Raw genomic sequence first — 17,093 nt, forward strand, 5'->3', positions numbered from 1 at the left:
TGTAATGTAAATGTGATTGACATTTTCAAACTGTTTTTTGATTGAATCATCATTCAAAGACAAAATAACATCATGCAATCTATCTGGTGTTGACTAATTCAAAGTAACACTTTCTAACACCTAATTACTGCTAAGTCGGCACTGATTTTCAGTTTTGGAGAAACCAAGCTGTATGTCTGATCAATGACTTCCTTATGTTTTATTATCAGCTAGTCCAACATTTCACACAGCCACATGGTCTGTTGTCAGTCTTTTCAGTCCTGTGTGTTCTAATGTTAAATGATCACGTCAAACGCTCTGTTCTTTCCAGGAACACAGCCTCCACCACAATATAAATTGGATTTAGTTTGTGGTGCTCACAGTATTGACAAATGATCCACCAGGCAGGACAGAAGAAGATTGTAACTTACGTAAGCGCAAATTGTGAATAAATCAACAATAACAGTCAAAGCAGAAAGATGTAACTCCCTTGATATGTTTTAGTGGCAAGAGCAAAAGCTACCATTTGCCATTCCGGGGTCAGACACTGCCACTCCTGTGACAACACACACATTAAATACCTGTGTCCTAGCTAATAGTACAGCGACACCCTATGGCACACAGTGAATAAGATAACATTGTGACGAATTGAATCCAAACTTCGTTGAAATGGCTCTTACAGTTATGAAGGGTAACAACTTTTGTGCTTTAATGTCGCTACTCAAAACACTGTCAAACAATTTGAATGGTTACATTGGTAGCGTGTATCTGTGTTCTATGTGTTTTTTTAAAAACTGTTAATCTCAAAATATTTATTCAAACACATCTGCCCCAATGGGCAGGACTCAAGTCCTTTATTTAAACACTAAAAATTGTGAATTCCTAATGAAATAATAGATATTAAATGAGTTACACTGATGGCAGCTATTACAATAATACTGACAATAATATGTTATTCATTAGAACAACTATTTCGTTGATCACATTTATTGTGGTAATGTATGTTCAATAATGAAAAGACTAATGCTAGTGTCCATAAACATACATCCTCTGGGATGTAATGAACAGGGAAGTGACGCCTGCAGGGAACGGGATGCAAATTGAAGGACCGGAAATGGAAATAACAGTGTTGTCTCTTGCTTTATGCTGAAGGGTTTGACCGGAAGTTGTGTTCAGACACCGCAGGCACTAGCGGACTGCTCTTTGCCACGTTTCACTAATGACGTAATCCCTCCCGGTGACAGTTCTGTTGCGGTAACGACACACCGGTTGTTAGAGAGACAGACAGTTGGTTACCGTTAGCTGTACAGCTGTATGCCGTGTTAACGGTCCCAGTCCCCCACGGCACCGTAAAACCACCTGAAGGATCTGTGATAGTTCGTACTCGGCTCACCAGCTAGCTGATGGTAGCCGTTTCCTGTTTGGAGGTGCAGCCATTTTGGAGTTTTAACGAGAAACAACTAGCCGGCTGTGTTTCTTGAGCAGTGTGAGCTAGCTGTTTCACGGCAGACAGGGAGACACTATACACCGCGTCCACAATGAATCCCGAATAGTAAGTATCAGACTGAGAACACTGTGTGAGAGCTTACCTCTGCGATAACAAACTAGCGTGCAAAAATAACTTCATATTAGCAGCTGAACTAAGTTAGCGGCTAAGATCAGCTGACATTAGCCTTCATATCTACTTCTGCCAGTCTGAGATACTTTGAACATGGCTATGGAATATGGTGGGATGTTGATGTTAAAATTGATCAGTGGATAGATATGTGTAACGTTCAGTTTACAGGACATTCAAGTGAAATAGATATTAAAGAGACTATTGACAGTGACATCACCTTGCTAGAACATGCTGATTGAATGTACCCTAGCCTAGTGGAAATTACCTTTTGGCGATGGTTGTAATGGTATGTGTGTGTCACTTGAGTTTCCTGCTGCTACACGTTAACTTACAGCTGCAGCAGTCATCTGCTGTTTACGCCCAGCAGGGCACAGCATTAGGAACAAGCCAAATGCTGGTAAAATGTGCAAGTGGCTCGGAAATTCTTCCCTTACTAGTCAACATGATAATTGTAATATATTGAGTGGCTGGTAGCCATTTGAAGTAGTAAGGTAAGTGTTTCTGTGCTGATCATGACTCAGTGAAAGTCATGTGCTCTGTGCTGAGGCAGCTCTCAGTCATGTGTAGGTCACATGCTATAGGACAGCCTGGATTTCACCACAGCTCAGTTGAGCAATCACTTATTTAGCTGTCTTTGGGTTTGGATGTTGAAATAGAGTCGTTTTTCCTTCTTTGGCAAGATGTTACACAGTACTACCATTAAGTCTACAAACATTATAGTTATTTTTTTTCTGCTCGTATTTGATCCCCATTCTCCTATGTCGACTGCTTGATCTTGTATTAATGTTTAACTTCCTTGGTAAAGAGTAGACTTCTCCAAGGCAAGGTCCAAGACCTCACTCAATGAGAGTCTCACTGTCCAAATAAAAAAGAGGCATCTTTATCCCATAACTTTGCTTTTGTATATTTGCGTTAATTAGATACTTACATAGGGCTTCCCTTGACTTTCCTAGTCGACCAGTAGTCATCAGTTATAGTTATTAGTCAACTAGTCGTAGCATGTTTACGATATATTATAATTATTAACATATTTTATTGTTAAAGATCCGGGGCTTAGAAACATTGTAATGAGTAACATCAGTCATTTTTGCTAAAAATAAAATACATTATAAAACTGTAATCATGAGCCTTTGATATGTTAAATTTAACACATTCAAATCCCATACGTGTCACAGCCCAGAAAGAAGCCTGTTGGTGACAATGCAAACTGCAGAAGAGAGTAAGGATTCTTAATGTGTCGGAACAAGCAGCAAAAACACACACTGAACATTTTGTTCATTTTTTTCCCTCAACACAGTATAACATTACTTACATCACCAAACACACAGTTTATGAACATGTGACTCAAAAGGTAACACAAATAATATTTTTTTTTGAGTGATAATAATACACAGGCACAGGCTCCCTATGAAGTGTAAGGGATCCTCCTGCTGACGCGACAACTCGCATAGAGATTTATTTTTGTTCCCTCTTCGACTTATAGTTGAAAATGGCCAAATAAGCATTATTTGCCTACAAGAACTTTTCATCTATGGCATGCTTTGGATGTTTCTGTAAAAGTGGAGGTCATATAGAATAGAGTTGAAGAGTGTGAATTGTAATTGGTGGGTTTGAAGTTAGATACACATTTTGTATTTAGCAAGATAGGAAAAGTTGACTTTTAGGCTAGTTCAAATATGTTTTTGGTATGAATGTAAGAGTTCTGTTGGACTTTACTGGACTGCATTAGAATGAGATGGCGAGAAACTGAGACAGTCCTGGTGGCAGGATAATACTCAGACTACCATGTTCTACTAAAGTGCCCTTGAACAAGGCTCATACCCAGGAGGCTCACGTGGAGCTGCTCTGTGGTAGCGGGAATGTGCAACTGTGCAAATGCCATCCAAAAAACAGAGTATTGCTCTCATTGGACCTCCCCCAACTAAACAAAGGTAAAATCAATAATAATGAAGTGGTACGTACTGATTGTCCTTTACTCATGGTGCAATTTATTAGGTTCACTGCCAAGTGCCAGTTCCTACTATTACTACTTTGACTACATGCTTTGAGTGTTAGTTTAATGCTATTATTGGTAATAGCCAATTACTTGTAACCAGGACACTAGCATCCTGTTCATACCAGGACGCTGCAAATTCTGCTTTACTTCAACTCAAGATGTGCATGGGCTTGCTCAGGACTCATACCTTGAGTCATAACATGCAGGAGATGTCCTTGAAAATGAAAGAAAAAAAGAGTCTTATTTATTATTTCACCATGGCACTGTTTCTCTTGGACTTTTTAGAAGTGATGTGGTTAGGCCTGTCACGACAACACATTTTGCTGGACGATAAATTGTCCCAGAAATAAGTGCGATAAACAATAATATTGTCGTTTTGAGAACATTTTTCAACTATTATAACATAATGGCATAATAATGCAAGTACACCCTTTCAAAGATCAGTGCACTTTTATTTCTAAAGAATATTTAACATTGGAATAAGAAGACATTTTAAATATCCAAAATAAATAAATTCTGTTAGCAAAAATTGCACTTGAATAAAAAACACACACAACCAAAAACAATATATAAAATAGACCCTGTTGCTGATAAGAAAAAAAAGCACTCAAATAACAACCACACACAACTGAAACATTAAATAAAATGGATTATCACGTCTCTGTAGACAAAATTGCACCAATAAATATTAAACATTAGGCTCAGACTTAAAGACTGATACATTCCTTAACAGGCTAAAAACTGCCAGTCCAGTTAGGACCTTTGTAAACAAAAAGACGACTAAATGCCCCAGTGATTGTGGACTGTCGGGAAGACTGAGACTCTGTAGCTTCAGTTGTAGTTTTTTTCCCAGCTGGGAAAACTGCATCGGATGATTATGCTTTAGGTGCAGATGCATGTTTGTTATATTGGCGCTACTGTTTTACAACAAATGGCTCGTTTAGGTTAAGTGGTTCACCACGGTTTGAATCCGATGTGCTCCCACACTGCAGCTGTCGTGTTCTGCTTGATGAAACCAATTCCATCTTTGTTTTTATTCCTCCAAATCTCAACTAGTGTTTTCTCTGGCTTGCTACTCCTCACGGGGCTGCCATGCTGCACTTTGTGGTATGCGCAAGAGGCGGGGCCCCGCCTCCCCACACAGGGACAGAGTGACTGATAAGAGGGTCCACGTGAGAGACATGAGGAAAACAAACAAGTATGCAAATGGGACTTATCGAGGCCGGCAAAATTATGGAGCTCATATTAATTTATCGTACGATTAATTGATGATTGCGACAGGCCTACATGTGGTGCAGATGATCAGTAAGAAAAGGAAGAAACAGAAAAAGGCTGAACACTGGCAGATACACAATATTTGCTCTAATCTCATCGCTGTAATCGCTCCAGTTTCACCGAGGCTGTCAGTTGCGTTTACTCGCATCATTTAAATGCTATTGTAGATACTAAGTACAGCAATATTAACATATTTTGCTGGGATTTAATTGTACTACACGTTTTATAATAATTGCAGCAATAACAACATACTGATACCGAATAGCAAAAGCCAAGAATTAAGGCTTTGACAAGTGTGCAGACAAGACAGCAGGCTAAACTGTTTTAAAATGCGGGATTTCTGAATGGAGATCGGTCCAGATAAGCTAACTTAGTAGCTGCTCTGTCCACACTCACAACAAAGTCAACAGACGTAAATAAAGCAGTAACTGTATTCGCCATGTCCGAGAGAATCAGTGGTTTGTACATGTATAACTTTTCTCCGGTTTCTGAACAGATATGAGGAGTTTGGGGCTCTCTGCGAACAACTAATGGTTGATATTTTGGTTTTCTGATTCAATAAGGAATTGTAAACTAAATGTTTATAGTAGCACAAACTAGGGCTTCTTTGCCGTCTTAAAGTGTGGCGTCCCGCTGTACACAAGTGTGGTGTCCCATCCTACTCTTTCCATCCTCATCTTGTTGGCAAAGTCCAACCTTAGGGGCTCGGACTTTGGGGGGCAAGAGGTCTGGCCCAGGCTTCAAAACGGGAACTAGGTTTCTGTGATCAAAGTTCAAGTGAATTTGTTGTTCCAATAATAATAAGTATTAAGCGTATAATCATCTGAGCTTTGGGTGGTAGAGGTAGGCTACAACATGTGTCTCCACTCTGACTTCATGTCCAGACTAATCATCAGATGGCTTCCTGCACTTCTTTCTGAGAAAAGCCCTGGGGCCTAATTTCTAAAGCTTTGCGTATGATTCAGGTGGGTAGGTGGCGTACGTAGGACAAAGCAAGTAAATACTCACAAAAATATTCCGATTTATAAAACACTGTGCACGCACGTCCTACACCAGTTTCCCTTTATAAGTCACAATCAACTCGAAATGCGGCGCAGCTTTTATGGAGTTCACATAACGCTAGGGTTGGGTACCGAAACTCGGTTCCAAATGAGAACCTATAACAAAATGCTGGGTACCGGGTACCCATAAAAAAAATATAATTTTGGTTCTGCTTAACGGTTCTTAAACGCGGTAACCCGTTAGTATTACAAAGAAAGGCTACATATATGCACGGACCTAGGTTATCTGACAGGACCTGTATACTTAACGTGACTACGTCATGCATCAACGCAACGTGTGATTTGTTTAGATACCAGCATGCAGCATGGCCCAGTCACAGCAACACTATCAAAGATGGAACGCGGTAAGCGCTCCAAAGTGTGGCTTCACTACGCTCAAAAAGACAACGACAAGCCACAGTGCAATGCCTGTGGGAAGTTAATTAGCTGTTCGTCAGGTTGCACTTCGAATTTGAGCAAACATTTAAGACAGCACGGCATCGATATCAAAGAATGTACCGTCTTTGATGTCTTGCGGTCTCCGAGCCCAAGTATGCTATCAACAGCTAGCACTAGTAGCACCCCGCTATGTCCAGTAGAGACAGGTAGAGCTGACCGCGACACACCGTTCTCTTTAGCATTAAAAGGAAAGCTGACCAAAGAAAAAACGGAGGAGTGTCACAGAGCGGTAACGGCATTTGTAGTAAAAGAGCTTCATCCCTTCTCTGTGGTCGAATCTCCCTCGTTTAGGTATGCAAGGTTAAAAAAAATTTTGTGGGATTGTAGGGTACTTGTACAATAACAGATACTGTTATGTTGAATCGTTTTTTGCAGGGAAATGACCAAGGCCCTAAATCCGAAGTACACGCCTCCCTCCAGAGAGAGCTTAACCAATGAGTTGATTCCTGCCTGGTATATATCCTTTGCTATCAGAGGTGGCCTTTTCATATTTGTGTGTGCAGGCTTCCTCAACCCGAGAGGGTTTTCTCCACTGCCGGAGACACTATTTGCCCAGAAAGATCACGCATACTACCAGAAAAGGCTGATATGCTGATTTTTCTTAACAAGAACTGTTGAGTTGCATACATCTTTAACATACCCTCTGTTTTATTGACTTTGTTTATTTGGTTGCAGGCAGCTAGGTGCTGTGCACTGAATGCACTTTAGTTCTAGCATTTGGCCCCTATTGCTGCTCGGACGGACTTTTATTTTTCTCGAATGTGACTTGTATGATTTATGTCAGTAGGTTTCCTATAAACACACAACATGCAGCTCAAAACATTATTATCCATAAATGGTTCAACCGCTTCTGCTTTCCATTGTGTTGTCCACATTTGTATTATATGCATTTAGTATATACTGTTTAGTTTGTGAAATTTTCAGTTCACGCTTAAAAGAATAAAGATATTTTTGTTATCTAAACATTTGACCTCTTTTTTTACCATTTTGGAATCGAAACGGGGAATCGATAAGAACCGGAATCAATAAGCAGAATCAGAATCGGAATTGATAAATTTCAAACGATACCCAACCCTACATAACGCCCATGTTTGCTTATAAATAGTCAAAAAAACGCCCCATATGAATATTCGTTTAGACTGACTACGTGATGCCGATCGCAGGAAATGCCGCATTTTCAAACAATTACTCTATATAGTAAAACCATGCACTCGTAACCAAAACGGGGTCAGTTTAAACGTAACGCATCATTTATGAGAATACATTTCATAACATGTAACAGAACATATTTGAGGGGGGGTTATTAATAACATCCGTATTTATTTGTTTCTCAAATTTATGTTTTTGTGTGCACTCACGATTTGTTATTATTTCACGTTTCCCTCCATTCTTCCTTCAGCCAGCGGTCTCGCAGTTTCTCATCTCTCCCGTTTTTGTGCGTATGCATGGGTCAGAGTGTGCGTGGAGGACTGCACATTTACCGTCAAGTTTGTTTTGTATAAATCGCAAAGATTGCTTAGAAATTGGCATACGCCAATTTTATAAATGAGGCCCCTGAGCTCAGCAGGGTTTAATGTCTTCAATGTTTCCTTTCACTGCAGGATTACACCCAGCGAAACGATGCACTGACACTAATGCTGAAGAGCATGTGTGATCCCAGGCTAACTATGGCAGTCGTTTAAAGTAGTTCAATGTAGTCCACTATGATATCTCTCCTAATATTCCTCAGATTCCGTTTTATTTTAAAGGTAAGAAAATAATAACACAAGAAGGTAAACTGTTATTGCTAGGAGGGGCATTACTGCTTTTGTTCCTTCTTACTTTTCACTACAACAGCCCTATATAATTACTGCATCACTGTTTACTAGAGGAAACTGAAATTCACTCAGAGGCAACTCGACTAAATAGTTTACAGTACTGCTCAGCAAGGCTTGAACCTGAATATGTGAACCAAGAACTGATTTCAGGGGAGATTTTGGTCCAGTCCTGGGGCCTCATTTATAATCGTGGCATGAATCTTTGTGATCTATAAAAAATGCATACACAGAAACAGGAGGAATGAGAAACTGTGACACCATTGGCAAGAATGGAGAGAAACATGGAAAAATAATACCATAAATCTAAATATTACCTCGTGCATCAGATATTAATAATTCATTTGCAAAAATTGACAAAAGCCAATTTTGAAATGATTAAACAAATGCCTGTTTCATACTCCTGAGTTCACACAAAAACACAACACGATGTTCAGAGTGCTCAACATTGTACAACTCTTTGTTATCTTCAAACTGTGTTCACCAAACGATATGATTCACTTGTCTGCACCTCCCCAACAGTAACCAAAATCTTACTCGGTGTGAAATGGGTTTTTAGCTGTTCTGTCGGCATTTCCTGCGATTGTCATCAGGCAGACAGTCTAAATGAATATTATATTTCTGAATTTTAATACGGGGCGTTTCTTTGAGTATTTATAGGCAAATATGGGGGTTACGTGAAGCCCGCAAAAGCTGCGCTGCATTTCAAGTTGACTGTGATTTATGAAGGGAAACATAGGACATGGGACATGCGTGCGCAGTGTTTTATAAATCATAATATTTTGTGCGTATTCACTTCCTTTGTTCGTACGCAAGCCATCTTTTCACGTGAATCCTATGCAAAGCTTTATAAATGAGGCCCCTGATCTGATTATCAAGAGAAAAGTTTCTTCCAATGCCTTGCAGTCCAAATATTTCCTTAGTTTATAATTAAATTGAGTGTTCCATGTTCTGTCATATTATTCCAAACGCTCCTAATTGTCCAGTTTTTGCTGTGATATCAGATTGTATTTGTATCAAGTGTGGTGTGTCCAGGAGGAGCTGAGGTCTGTTAATGACACCCAAATATGTTGCCGTATTTTATTGTTCATTTGGTATGGTTATTTTGAAGTGCTTTTAAATCATAAGGAAAATCCTGATTTGTATCTTGCATCAACATTTCACAATATTCTGTGTTTTTAGTTTCAAACTCCTTGGAAATCTTTTGCTCACTCAAATTTCTGAATATCCTCTGGCTAAAGTTCTTTTTTACCTTTCCCACGCAGTGACTATTTATTTAAGCTGCTCCTGATTGGTGACTCTGGTGTTGGAAAGTCTTGCCTTCTTCTCCGATTTGCAGTAAGTTTCCACAAACAGTTTGTTTTTATTAAATGCATTTTCCTTAAGCTGGATTCAGTCTTACAGTATTTTAAAATATGCAGTGACTATATGCTACTGTTGAAAGCTGCTTTCAGTTTGACATCAATATATAAAAAAGCCATCTCATAGGCCAGTGTGTTGAAGGAGGCTGTATGTTATATTCATAACTATGTCTTCATCTTTGTATAATTACCTGAAACTGTCATATCTTCATAATACATAGGGATGGAGAACTCTCAAGTTTTCCATGTTGCATTGCAGTCTTCTTAAACTGTGATAACTCTAGTGGTCTCCCAATCCTATACGCTGTGGGTTTCACTGTGATTCTCATCGAGTTAAGACACACAGTTATTGATGTGATTACTACATGTGCAAATTAAAACATCAACTTGCCCCTAAGTAGTTAATGCACTGTGTATCATGCTGCTCCTTCATGTTATCCACACTGTGTGTGTGTGTGTGTGTGTGTGTGTGTGTGTGTGTGTGTGTGTGTGTGTGTGTGTGTGTGTGTGTGTGTGTGTGTGTGTGTGTGTGTGTGTGTGTGTGTGTGTGTGTGTGTGTGTGTGTGTGTGTGTGTGTGTGTGTGTGTGTGTGTGTGTGTGTGTGTTGGGCCTACATGATATCAGAAAAACATGCAACGTGCGATAACATTGTTGAGTATTGCCATGGCGATATCACTTGCAATATTTATTAAATACTTCTGATTTGGGTGGACACACACACCAGGCAGAGCTGAGCCTATGCAGAAAAAATTGAAATGCATTATTTCCATTTCAACAACATGATTTTATTGTTTATTATTTCATGATCACTTATCACCCCTTTACAACAATTTACTGTAAACAAAAAGATCCATACTTCTTGGATTATTCAAATACATCAATAAATAAATCTGAAAACAAGGAAAACAATTATTTCATTTCAAACCAAATTAAACATAATTATTAAAATACAGAGAGTAGTTGGGGTGGGGGTGGAGTTGCCAGCTGTTAATAATCACTGAATAGTCGGTACGCATTCATTTATCATGTCCTTTAAGTAGTGTCCATTAATCTTTGCATATTCCACAAATGTTGAAATCGTATGTGTGTATGAGTATATACCATCTAACTCCGACTGTTTCTCTGCAGGATGACACGTACACGGAGAGTTACATTAGCACTATTGGTGTGGACTTCAAAATACGAACCATAGAACTAGATGGAAAGACTATTAAACTTCAGATTGTAAGTATCCTGCTGATTACTCTTCACTGTGTTCTTCCGTGAGTCACTCGGAGATGAGAATCATTGTTCACTTTTGCACACATGTACAAAATTGAAGGTTAATTCTGCCTTCATTTTTTCTTTTAATATTGTCAACAACCACATATGAAGACCAAAAACACAATGTATAAGTCAATTTCTCAATACTTAATGATGTTAGCCATGTTTGTAGCTCCCAGCCTCAAGAAGAAAAAACAGTTATTAAAAACAGCTCAGATAAATTGTTTATTTCATTTGGGCGACTGTGGCTGCGGTTGTCTTTCAACCAGAAGGTTGTGGGTTCGATCCCAGCCTGAGGAGTCACCTTGTCAATGTATTGTTGGGCAAGATACTTAACCCCGATGGCATGGCCAATGGTGTATGAATGCGTGGGAAAGGTAGCTCCTTAGAGCTAAAGTACTGCTCTGTGTGAATGGGGTGAATTACCAACACAATTTCTAAAATAGCTTGTTACATTCTTTACAACAGGAGGACATGGGCATTAGATGATCCACATTAAGTGTTCTAGTGAGCAACAGCACAGTCTGTATGTGCAGGTGTTTTTGTAGGGAGTGAATCAATGAGATGAACTATAAATGCTACGTTGTGTTACTATCAGGGCTTTCAGTGGAGGAGCTTAATGTGCCAGGAGCAGCAGAGAGCCTCTAAAAATAATATGACTGTTAAGAAGCACTTGAATACTTGAATCTGTGTGACCGATGAGATGATAAATATAAATATAAACAACTTTAAAATGCTGTGTCGTGATAATAATTGTATTGCTTTTGTCTTTGTCACCTGTCAAAGCTGTACTCATGTTTTCCTTTTAAAGTGGGACACGGCGGGTCAGGAGAGGTTTCGCACCATCACCTCCAGCTACTACAGAGGGGCTCATGGGATCATCGTAGTGTACGATGTCACAGACCAGGTCAGTACCTCAGCTCCTCGTACGTCTACTCTATCCATTTAGATCCATGTATGAATTTCAGTATTAGCCACCACATATCTGCCATGCAAAGTGGAAGCGTCCTAGTTTACTAATGTTTGAACGTCCTACTATTAACCTACCCCATTGATGATATCTAATGCACGTAAACGCAAACCCACCCTTCCTCATGTTGGGGGGTCTCTTAGGAACCCTGTACAATGACCGTGTGAAATGCATATATAACTAACAGAGTGAAAAGCTACATTTTCCTGATGGGATAAATGAAGTGTCTTGGTCTTTCTATATGAGAATGAAGCTTCTGTTCACTTCCCTCAAATCATTGATCCTCTCCTCAATCTGCACAAAGGCCCTCTATGGGGGGGTTCGTTATTACTGTTCACACATGCAGCCCTGTGGTGGCCTATAGAGCCACAAACAGTCCTGCCACGTCTAGTTGCTCAGTTCTAAAGTTGAACTGATCCCTGTTCCTCACCCACACCGCTCCCGTGACCACATCACCCCTGTCCTGCAGAACCTCCTCTGGCTCCCCGTCCCACAACGCATCCACATCAAGATCCTTCTCCTCACCTACAAAGCCCTCCATCAACAGGCCCCCACTCCTACCTCACAGACCTGCTCCAACTCCACACTCCTTCCCGCAGCCTCAACTCCTCAGACGCCAACCTCTTCTCACTTCCTTATAGGACCAAGATCGGGACCTGCCCCTCCCTCTGGAACCCACTCCCAAAAAACATCCTTGACTGCCCCGACCTCACCACGTTAAAATCTCTCCTTTTTCAAAACTGCTTTTAATCTGTAATTTAATGGCATGTTTTAAATGTATTAAGTGTGTTGTTTGAATTATGTTTTTCATGAATTGTACCTCTGTAAAGTGTCTTAAGTTTTTAGAAAAGCGCTCTATAAATAAAAATGTATTATTATTATTAGGAGTCCTTCAACAACGTCAAACAGTGGCTGCAGGAGATCGATCGCTATGCCAGTGAAAATGTCAACAAGCTATTGGTTGGGAACAAGTGTGACCTGACGACAAAGAAGGTTGTGGACTACACAACAGCCAAGGTAAAGCTTCACCCAGTGTCCCCATATACAGTCGCGAGCTAAATCCCCTCGCGTATGTGTGTGTGTGTGACACTTAGAGTTGTTGTGTATATAATACATATAATGTCTCTGTTCTAGTGGTAAACACTGAAAAGTGTTTCAGAAATAATGCTGGATTTGGTTTGAACATAATATGGCGTTTAATCACGGCAGCGTTTTGCTGAGTTTCTCCCGGTAGAAAACTCTATTCAGAGGAGAGATCATGGCACTCAAAGGGGCGTGGTCAGAGGCAGCTAGTTCATTTAAAGCGACAGTCACGGAATCAGCACTTCAGGAACAGGGCTGAAATAGAGGGGGGTAAGGCATGCTGCAATGGGGGTTCTGTTTGGTATTTTGAGCAAAACACTTCGGACATGTTTTGTATAGATATTGCCCTACAATATATTGTTCAAATATAGCATAATAGGAGGCCTTTAAGTGAGCCTAGAAGAGGGACAGAGGGTTTGGAGGTACACACGGCTCTCTACTACAGCCAAACATACATACAGTGGCAAGGAAAAGTATGGGAACCCTTTGGAATTTCCTTGTTTTATGCACAAATGAGTCATGAACACACACACACACACACACACACATACACATACACACACACACACACACACACACACACACACACACACACACACACACACACACACACTTCTAAGTCTAGGAGTTCACATATTTTTCCCAACCTACACTCTGAATGTTTGAATGATTTTTTCAATATAGACAAGAACAGTATAATCATTTGTGTGGTATTAGTAAAAAGCAGATTGTGTTTGTTGATTATTGTAGTTTAGGTGAGGATTAGACCATATTTTAGAACAATTGTATACATTAATAAAGGTTATTCCAAAGGGTTCACTTACTTTTTCCTTGCCACTGTATGCAAATACATAGTACAGGACTTTTAGCAACACACAACATGTCATTGAAATCAGAATGCACCTCAGGGTGAACTATAGGCTAAAGCTTAGGTTTTCCTACCTGTTTTTGCTATCATGGAGGGTCATGTAGTGTTTCAATGTGTTATTACTGTTCACTAATGAAATAATACAGTAAGTGAAGAGCCTAATGTCTATCCACAATATGTGCTCCTCTGCTGTGTGCAGGAGTTTGCAGACTCTCTGGGCATCCCCTTTTTGGAAACAAGCGCCAAGAACGCCACCAATGTGGAGCAGGCCTTCATGACCATGGCTGCCGAAATAAAGAAGAGGATGGGCCCTGGGGCCACAGCTGGAGGAGGGGACAAGCCCAACGAAAAGCTTACCCCCGGAACTTCGGTCAAACCATCGTCAGGAGGATGCTGCTGAGAGAGAAACCACTTGCACTTCTCCCCCCTTGTCCTCCTTTATCTGCAGGCCTGTCAGACTGTCTGCCATGCCCTCAAACTCCACTGTGTCCCTCCCCCAATAGACAGGACAGGGACGATTGACATGTCTCTGTGAGCAGAACAAGAGGAAGTTTCCATATTTGTACTGTACATAGTATAGCCTCACTACCAAAAATAAATAAAGCATCGTTCTTACTGTCACACTGTCCTGTTATTGATCACTACCCCCCCCCCCCGCTCAGAGACTACTTTTTTTTGTAGGCCCCCTGAATGCAGGCTTATGAGAACAGTGTGTTTATCTGCATTCCTCCTACTGTTGGTAATGAATCACTTCGATAAGTTTCTCTTTTTTTCGATGATTATGTTGCTGTGTCCTTCAGTCCACTGCGTCTCTGTCCACCATCTGCAGTCTAGTGCAGCAGTGTGCGTGTCTACATATATACATACGAGTGTCTGTATAAATATGTATTTGATCTGATTTGCCAGTTCTGTAATGTTCGTTGCATTATTAAATCTTACATTTTGTGGCTAAAGACAACTTGAAGTTTGTAGCTCAACCTTTAACTCTTCAAGTGAAATAAATATTGTACTACCAGACTGTATGAAATATGAGGACCTGTCTGCTATTTTTGGTGAGGTGTGTAGAAAAACAGTTTTGAATTATTCTAAATTCTTTTGGCATATATTTTGCCAATTACACAGGGTCTGTTTGCAAATGGCCGTAGGCATATATAAAATACAATGTTCTCTTGGTTTCATAATAAAGGCAAATGAAATTAATTACATTTGAAAGGAACTCCTGGAATAGTGTTTCCTGCATGAAGAACAATGTGAAACACTTCTGTAATTTGTCTTTAAATCAGGGCCAGGTCACCATAACATGGCCATGGATTTGTTTTTGTGGACACGCATGAGAATTTTAAGCTCATAGTGGTCCGACTTCTGAAAACCAACTTTTCTCTAAAGCATCATTCACAGCTTAAGTCAAATATTCTACCTTGAACTACATTTCTATGCAAGTTTTAGGTTCAAGCTACTGCTATCCAGATTATTTATAGAAGATTCAGACTTATATATGACGAACATTAAACAGATGAGTCCTTTATTAAGTGAGATTCTACGGCACTGGTTGGGAACCACTGGATAGGATGGATGGGACCACGTTTATATCAACCAAACGAAAATAAAATAATTATGTTTAGTTATCTCTTTTATCTTCTGATTGTTTTTCATCTGTTTCTTCCATACATTTTTATATGATGACTCATTACACTATGTATTTAGCACGGAAACTCAGTATGAACCACTCAATCCCAAAAAGTCCAAATGGCTTTTGGTGAACAAGCTAAAGACCTAGATTTCGTAAATGAAAATCCTCAAAAAGATAACTGCTTCGACACACACACATTGCTCCAGATTCTAGTTTTACAGAAACCTAAATAGACTACTACAGTGATAAACTCTTCAATACACAACTCAACGATATAAAAGGCCTGTCATCAATCCACTTTAATGCACGGACCGCTTGCTCAGCTTCAGCTCAGCTCAAACTTAAAGTGACAGTCACAGAATCAGCACTTTCGAAAACAGGGCTGAAACAGAGGGATAGCGGAATAGATAGATAGATATATCCTTTGAGGTTAATAAATATTACAGCTGTAATAAATATTTATTTTTATTACAACTGTAATATTTATTAACCTCAAGAAAGCTTTTGATACAGTTAATCATAATATCCTCCTAAAAAAACTAGAACATCATGGCATTAGGGGCCGAGCTAATGAGTGGGTTAAGAGTTATCTGAAGAATAAACTGCAATATGTAGAGTTGGGCAAAGCAAAATCTGACAAACTTCCAATAACATGTGTATGGAAGTTTTTCTGTGCCATCAGAGTTTGAATATCAATTTCTAATACTGAAGTTTTTTTGCATCAAAATTAAACGTTGAATTTTAAAAACCATCAAATTTCTAGCACCGGGTTTTTTTTCGCCTCTCTTTTTTTTCAATGTTAAAATAAATTCAGTGTTAAAAAATTCAATGTCCAAAATATTCAGTTTTTCAAAATTCGACATGTAAAAAAAATTCAACATCTCAAAAAATTCAGTATAAAAAAATTCAACATCAAAAAATTCAGTGTAAAAAGAACCAGACTCAACATCCGGGTAACCAGGGAGAAGCAATCGATCCCTGTCTCAATTCATCCAACGGAAGCCAATCAAGTTACGCACCATTGGTCATGTGACACCAACACAGGTAGGACAGATCAGCCATGTCTACCAACGCGGGAGATGGTGCTTCGGTGAGTGAGTTTACTTTATTTGCCATTTATGTTCGTAAAATTGAGTAATCGATATTACTCAAGACGTTGCACATTAACTGGATTTATTGAATAATATCTACACTTAACTTTTAATGAGGTGGCGCCGCATTCGTGAAAACTGCGTTAGTAACTAGTTAACGGTATGTGAGCATGGTTTACTCTTGGTTGAGGCAGCGAGTATGACGACTGTAAGTCAGTGATGGCAGCTGTTGACAAACAGCTACAAGCAACAGATGTTGCTTGTAATGTATGAAACAAACCAGTCTATAACCACCACTCCTCCTATTAAGCTGGCCTACTCTTACTGCTTTACCTGTATATGGCCCAGCCTGCTCACCAGAAGCTGCACAAATATCCCATTTTCCATATTTTCCCATACTATAAATGAAGAAAGGAAGAGCTCAAAGAACAGAATACACATATGTCCAGGAGACTTTACTCTGTCCTTAGGACGTGAGCGAGGGAGGATCGGATGGTGGCAGCAGGGTCTCTCCTTTCATAACTGATCGTCTCTTTCACGCTATGGTATAACAGGAGTTATTGTGCAATCATTGTCATGCAGGCATCGGTTTTTGAACTTATAAAGTATCTGATGAAGCAGTTGTTATCACAAAATTGCACTTTGC

The 17,093-nt window shown here is 39.7% G+C and overlaps 1 protein-coding gene across 3 annotated transcripts; it reads left to right on the forward strand.

The window, feature by feature from the left end:
- Positions 1 to 1,144: 1,144 nt before the first annotated feature.
- Positions 1,145 to 14,931, forward strand: LOC134858565 (ras-related protein ORAB-1-like). 3 transcript variants are annotated; one of them, XM_063874538.1, is made up of 6 exons: positions 1,170 to 1,531; positions 9,447 to 9,519; positions 10,671 to 10,766; positions 11,617 to 11,712; positions 12,661 to 12,792; positions 13,926 to 14,931. In XM_063874538.1, exons 1-6 carry the CDS (start codon positions 1,518 to 1,520, stop codon positions 14,124 to 14,126), a joined length of 612 nt encoding a protein of 203 aa, XP_063730608.1. In that variant the 5' UTR covers positions 1,170 to 1,517; the 3' UTR covers positions 14,127 to 14,931. The 3 variants fall into 3 exon arrangements, with proteins under 3 accessions (XP_063730609.1, XP_063730610.1, XP_063730608.1); XM_063874539.1 differs by lacking the exons at positions 12,661 to 12,792; positions 13,926 to 14,931 and adding an exon at positions 12,245 to 12,650 and having other exon boundaries at positions 1,145 to 1,531; positions 11,592 to 11,712; XM_063874540.1 differs by lacking the exons at positions 12,661 to 12,792; positions 13,926 to 14,931 and adding an exon at positions 12,245 to 12,638 and having other exon boundaries at positions 1,151 to 1,531.
- The last annotated feature ends 2,162 nt before the right edge of the window (positions 14,932 to 17,093 follow it).

Source organism: Eleginops maclovinus, chromosome 22 (assembly GCF_036324505.1).
Source record: "Eleginops maclovinus isolate JMC-PN-2008 ecotype Puerto Natales chromosome 22, JC_Emac_rtc_rv5, whole genome shotgun sequence".
Taxonomy (NCBI): Eukaryota; Metazoa; Chordata; class Actinopteri; order Perciformes; family Eleginopidae; genus Eleginops; species Eleginops maclovinus.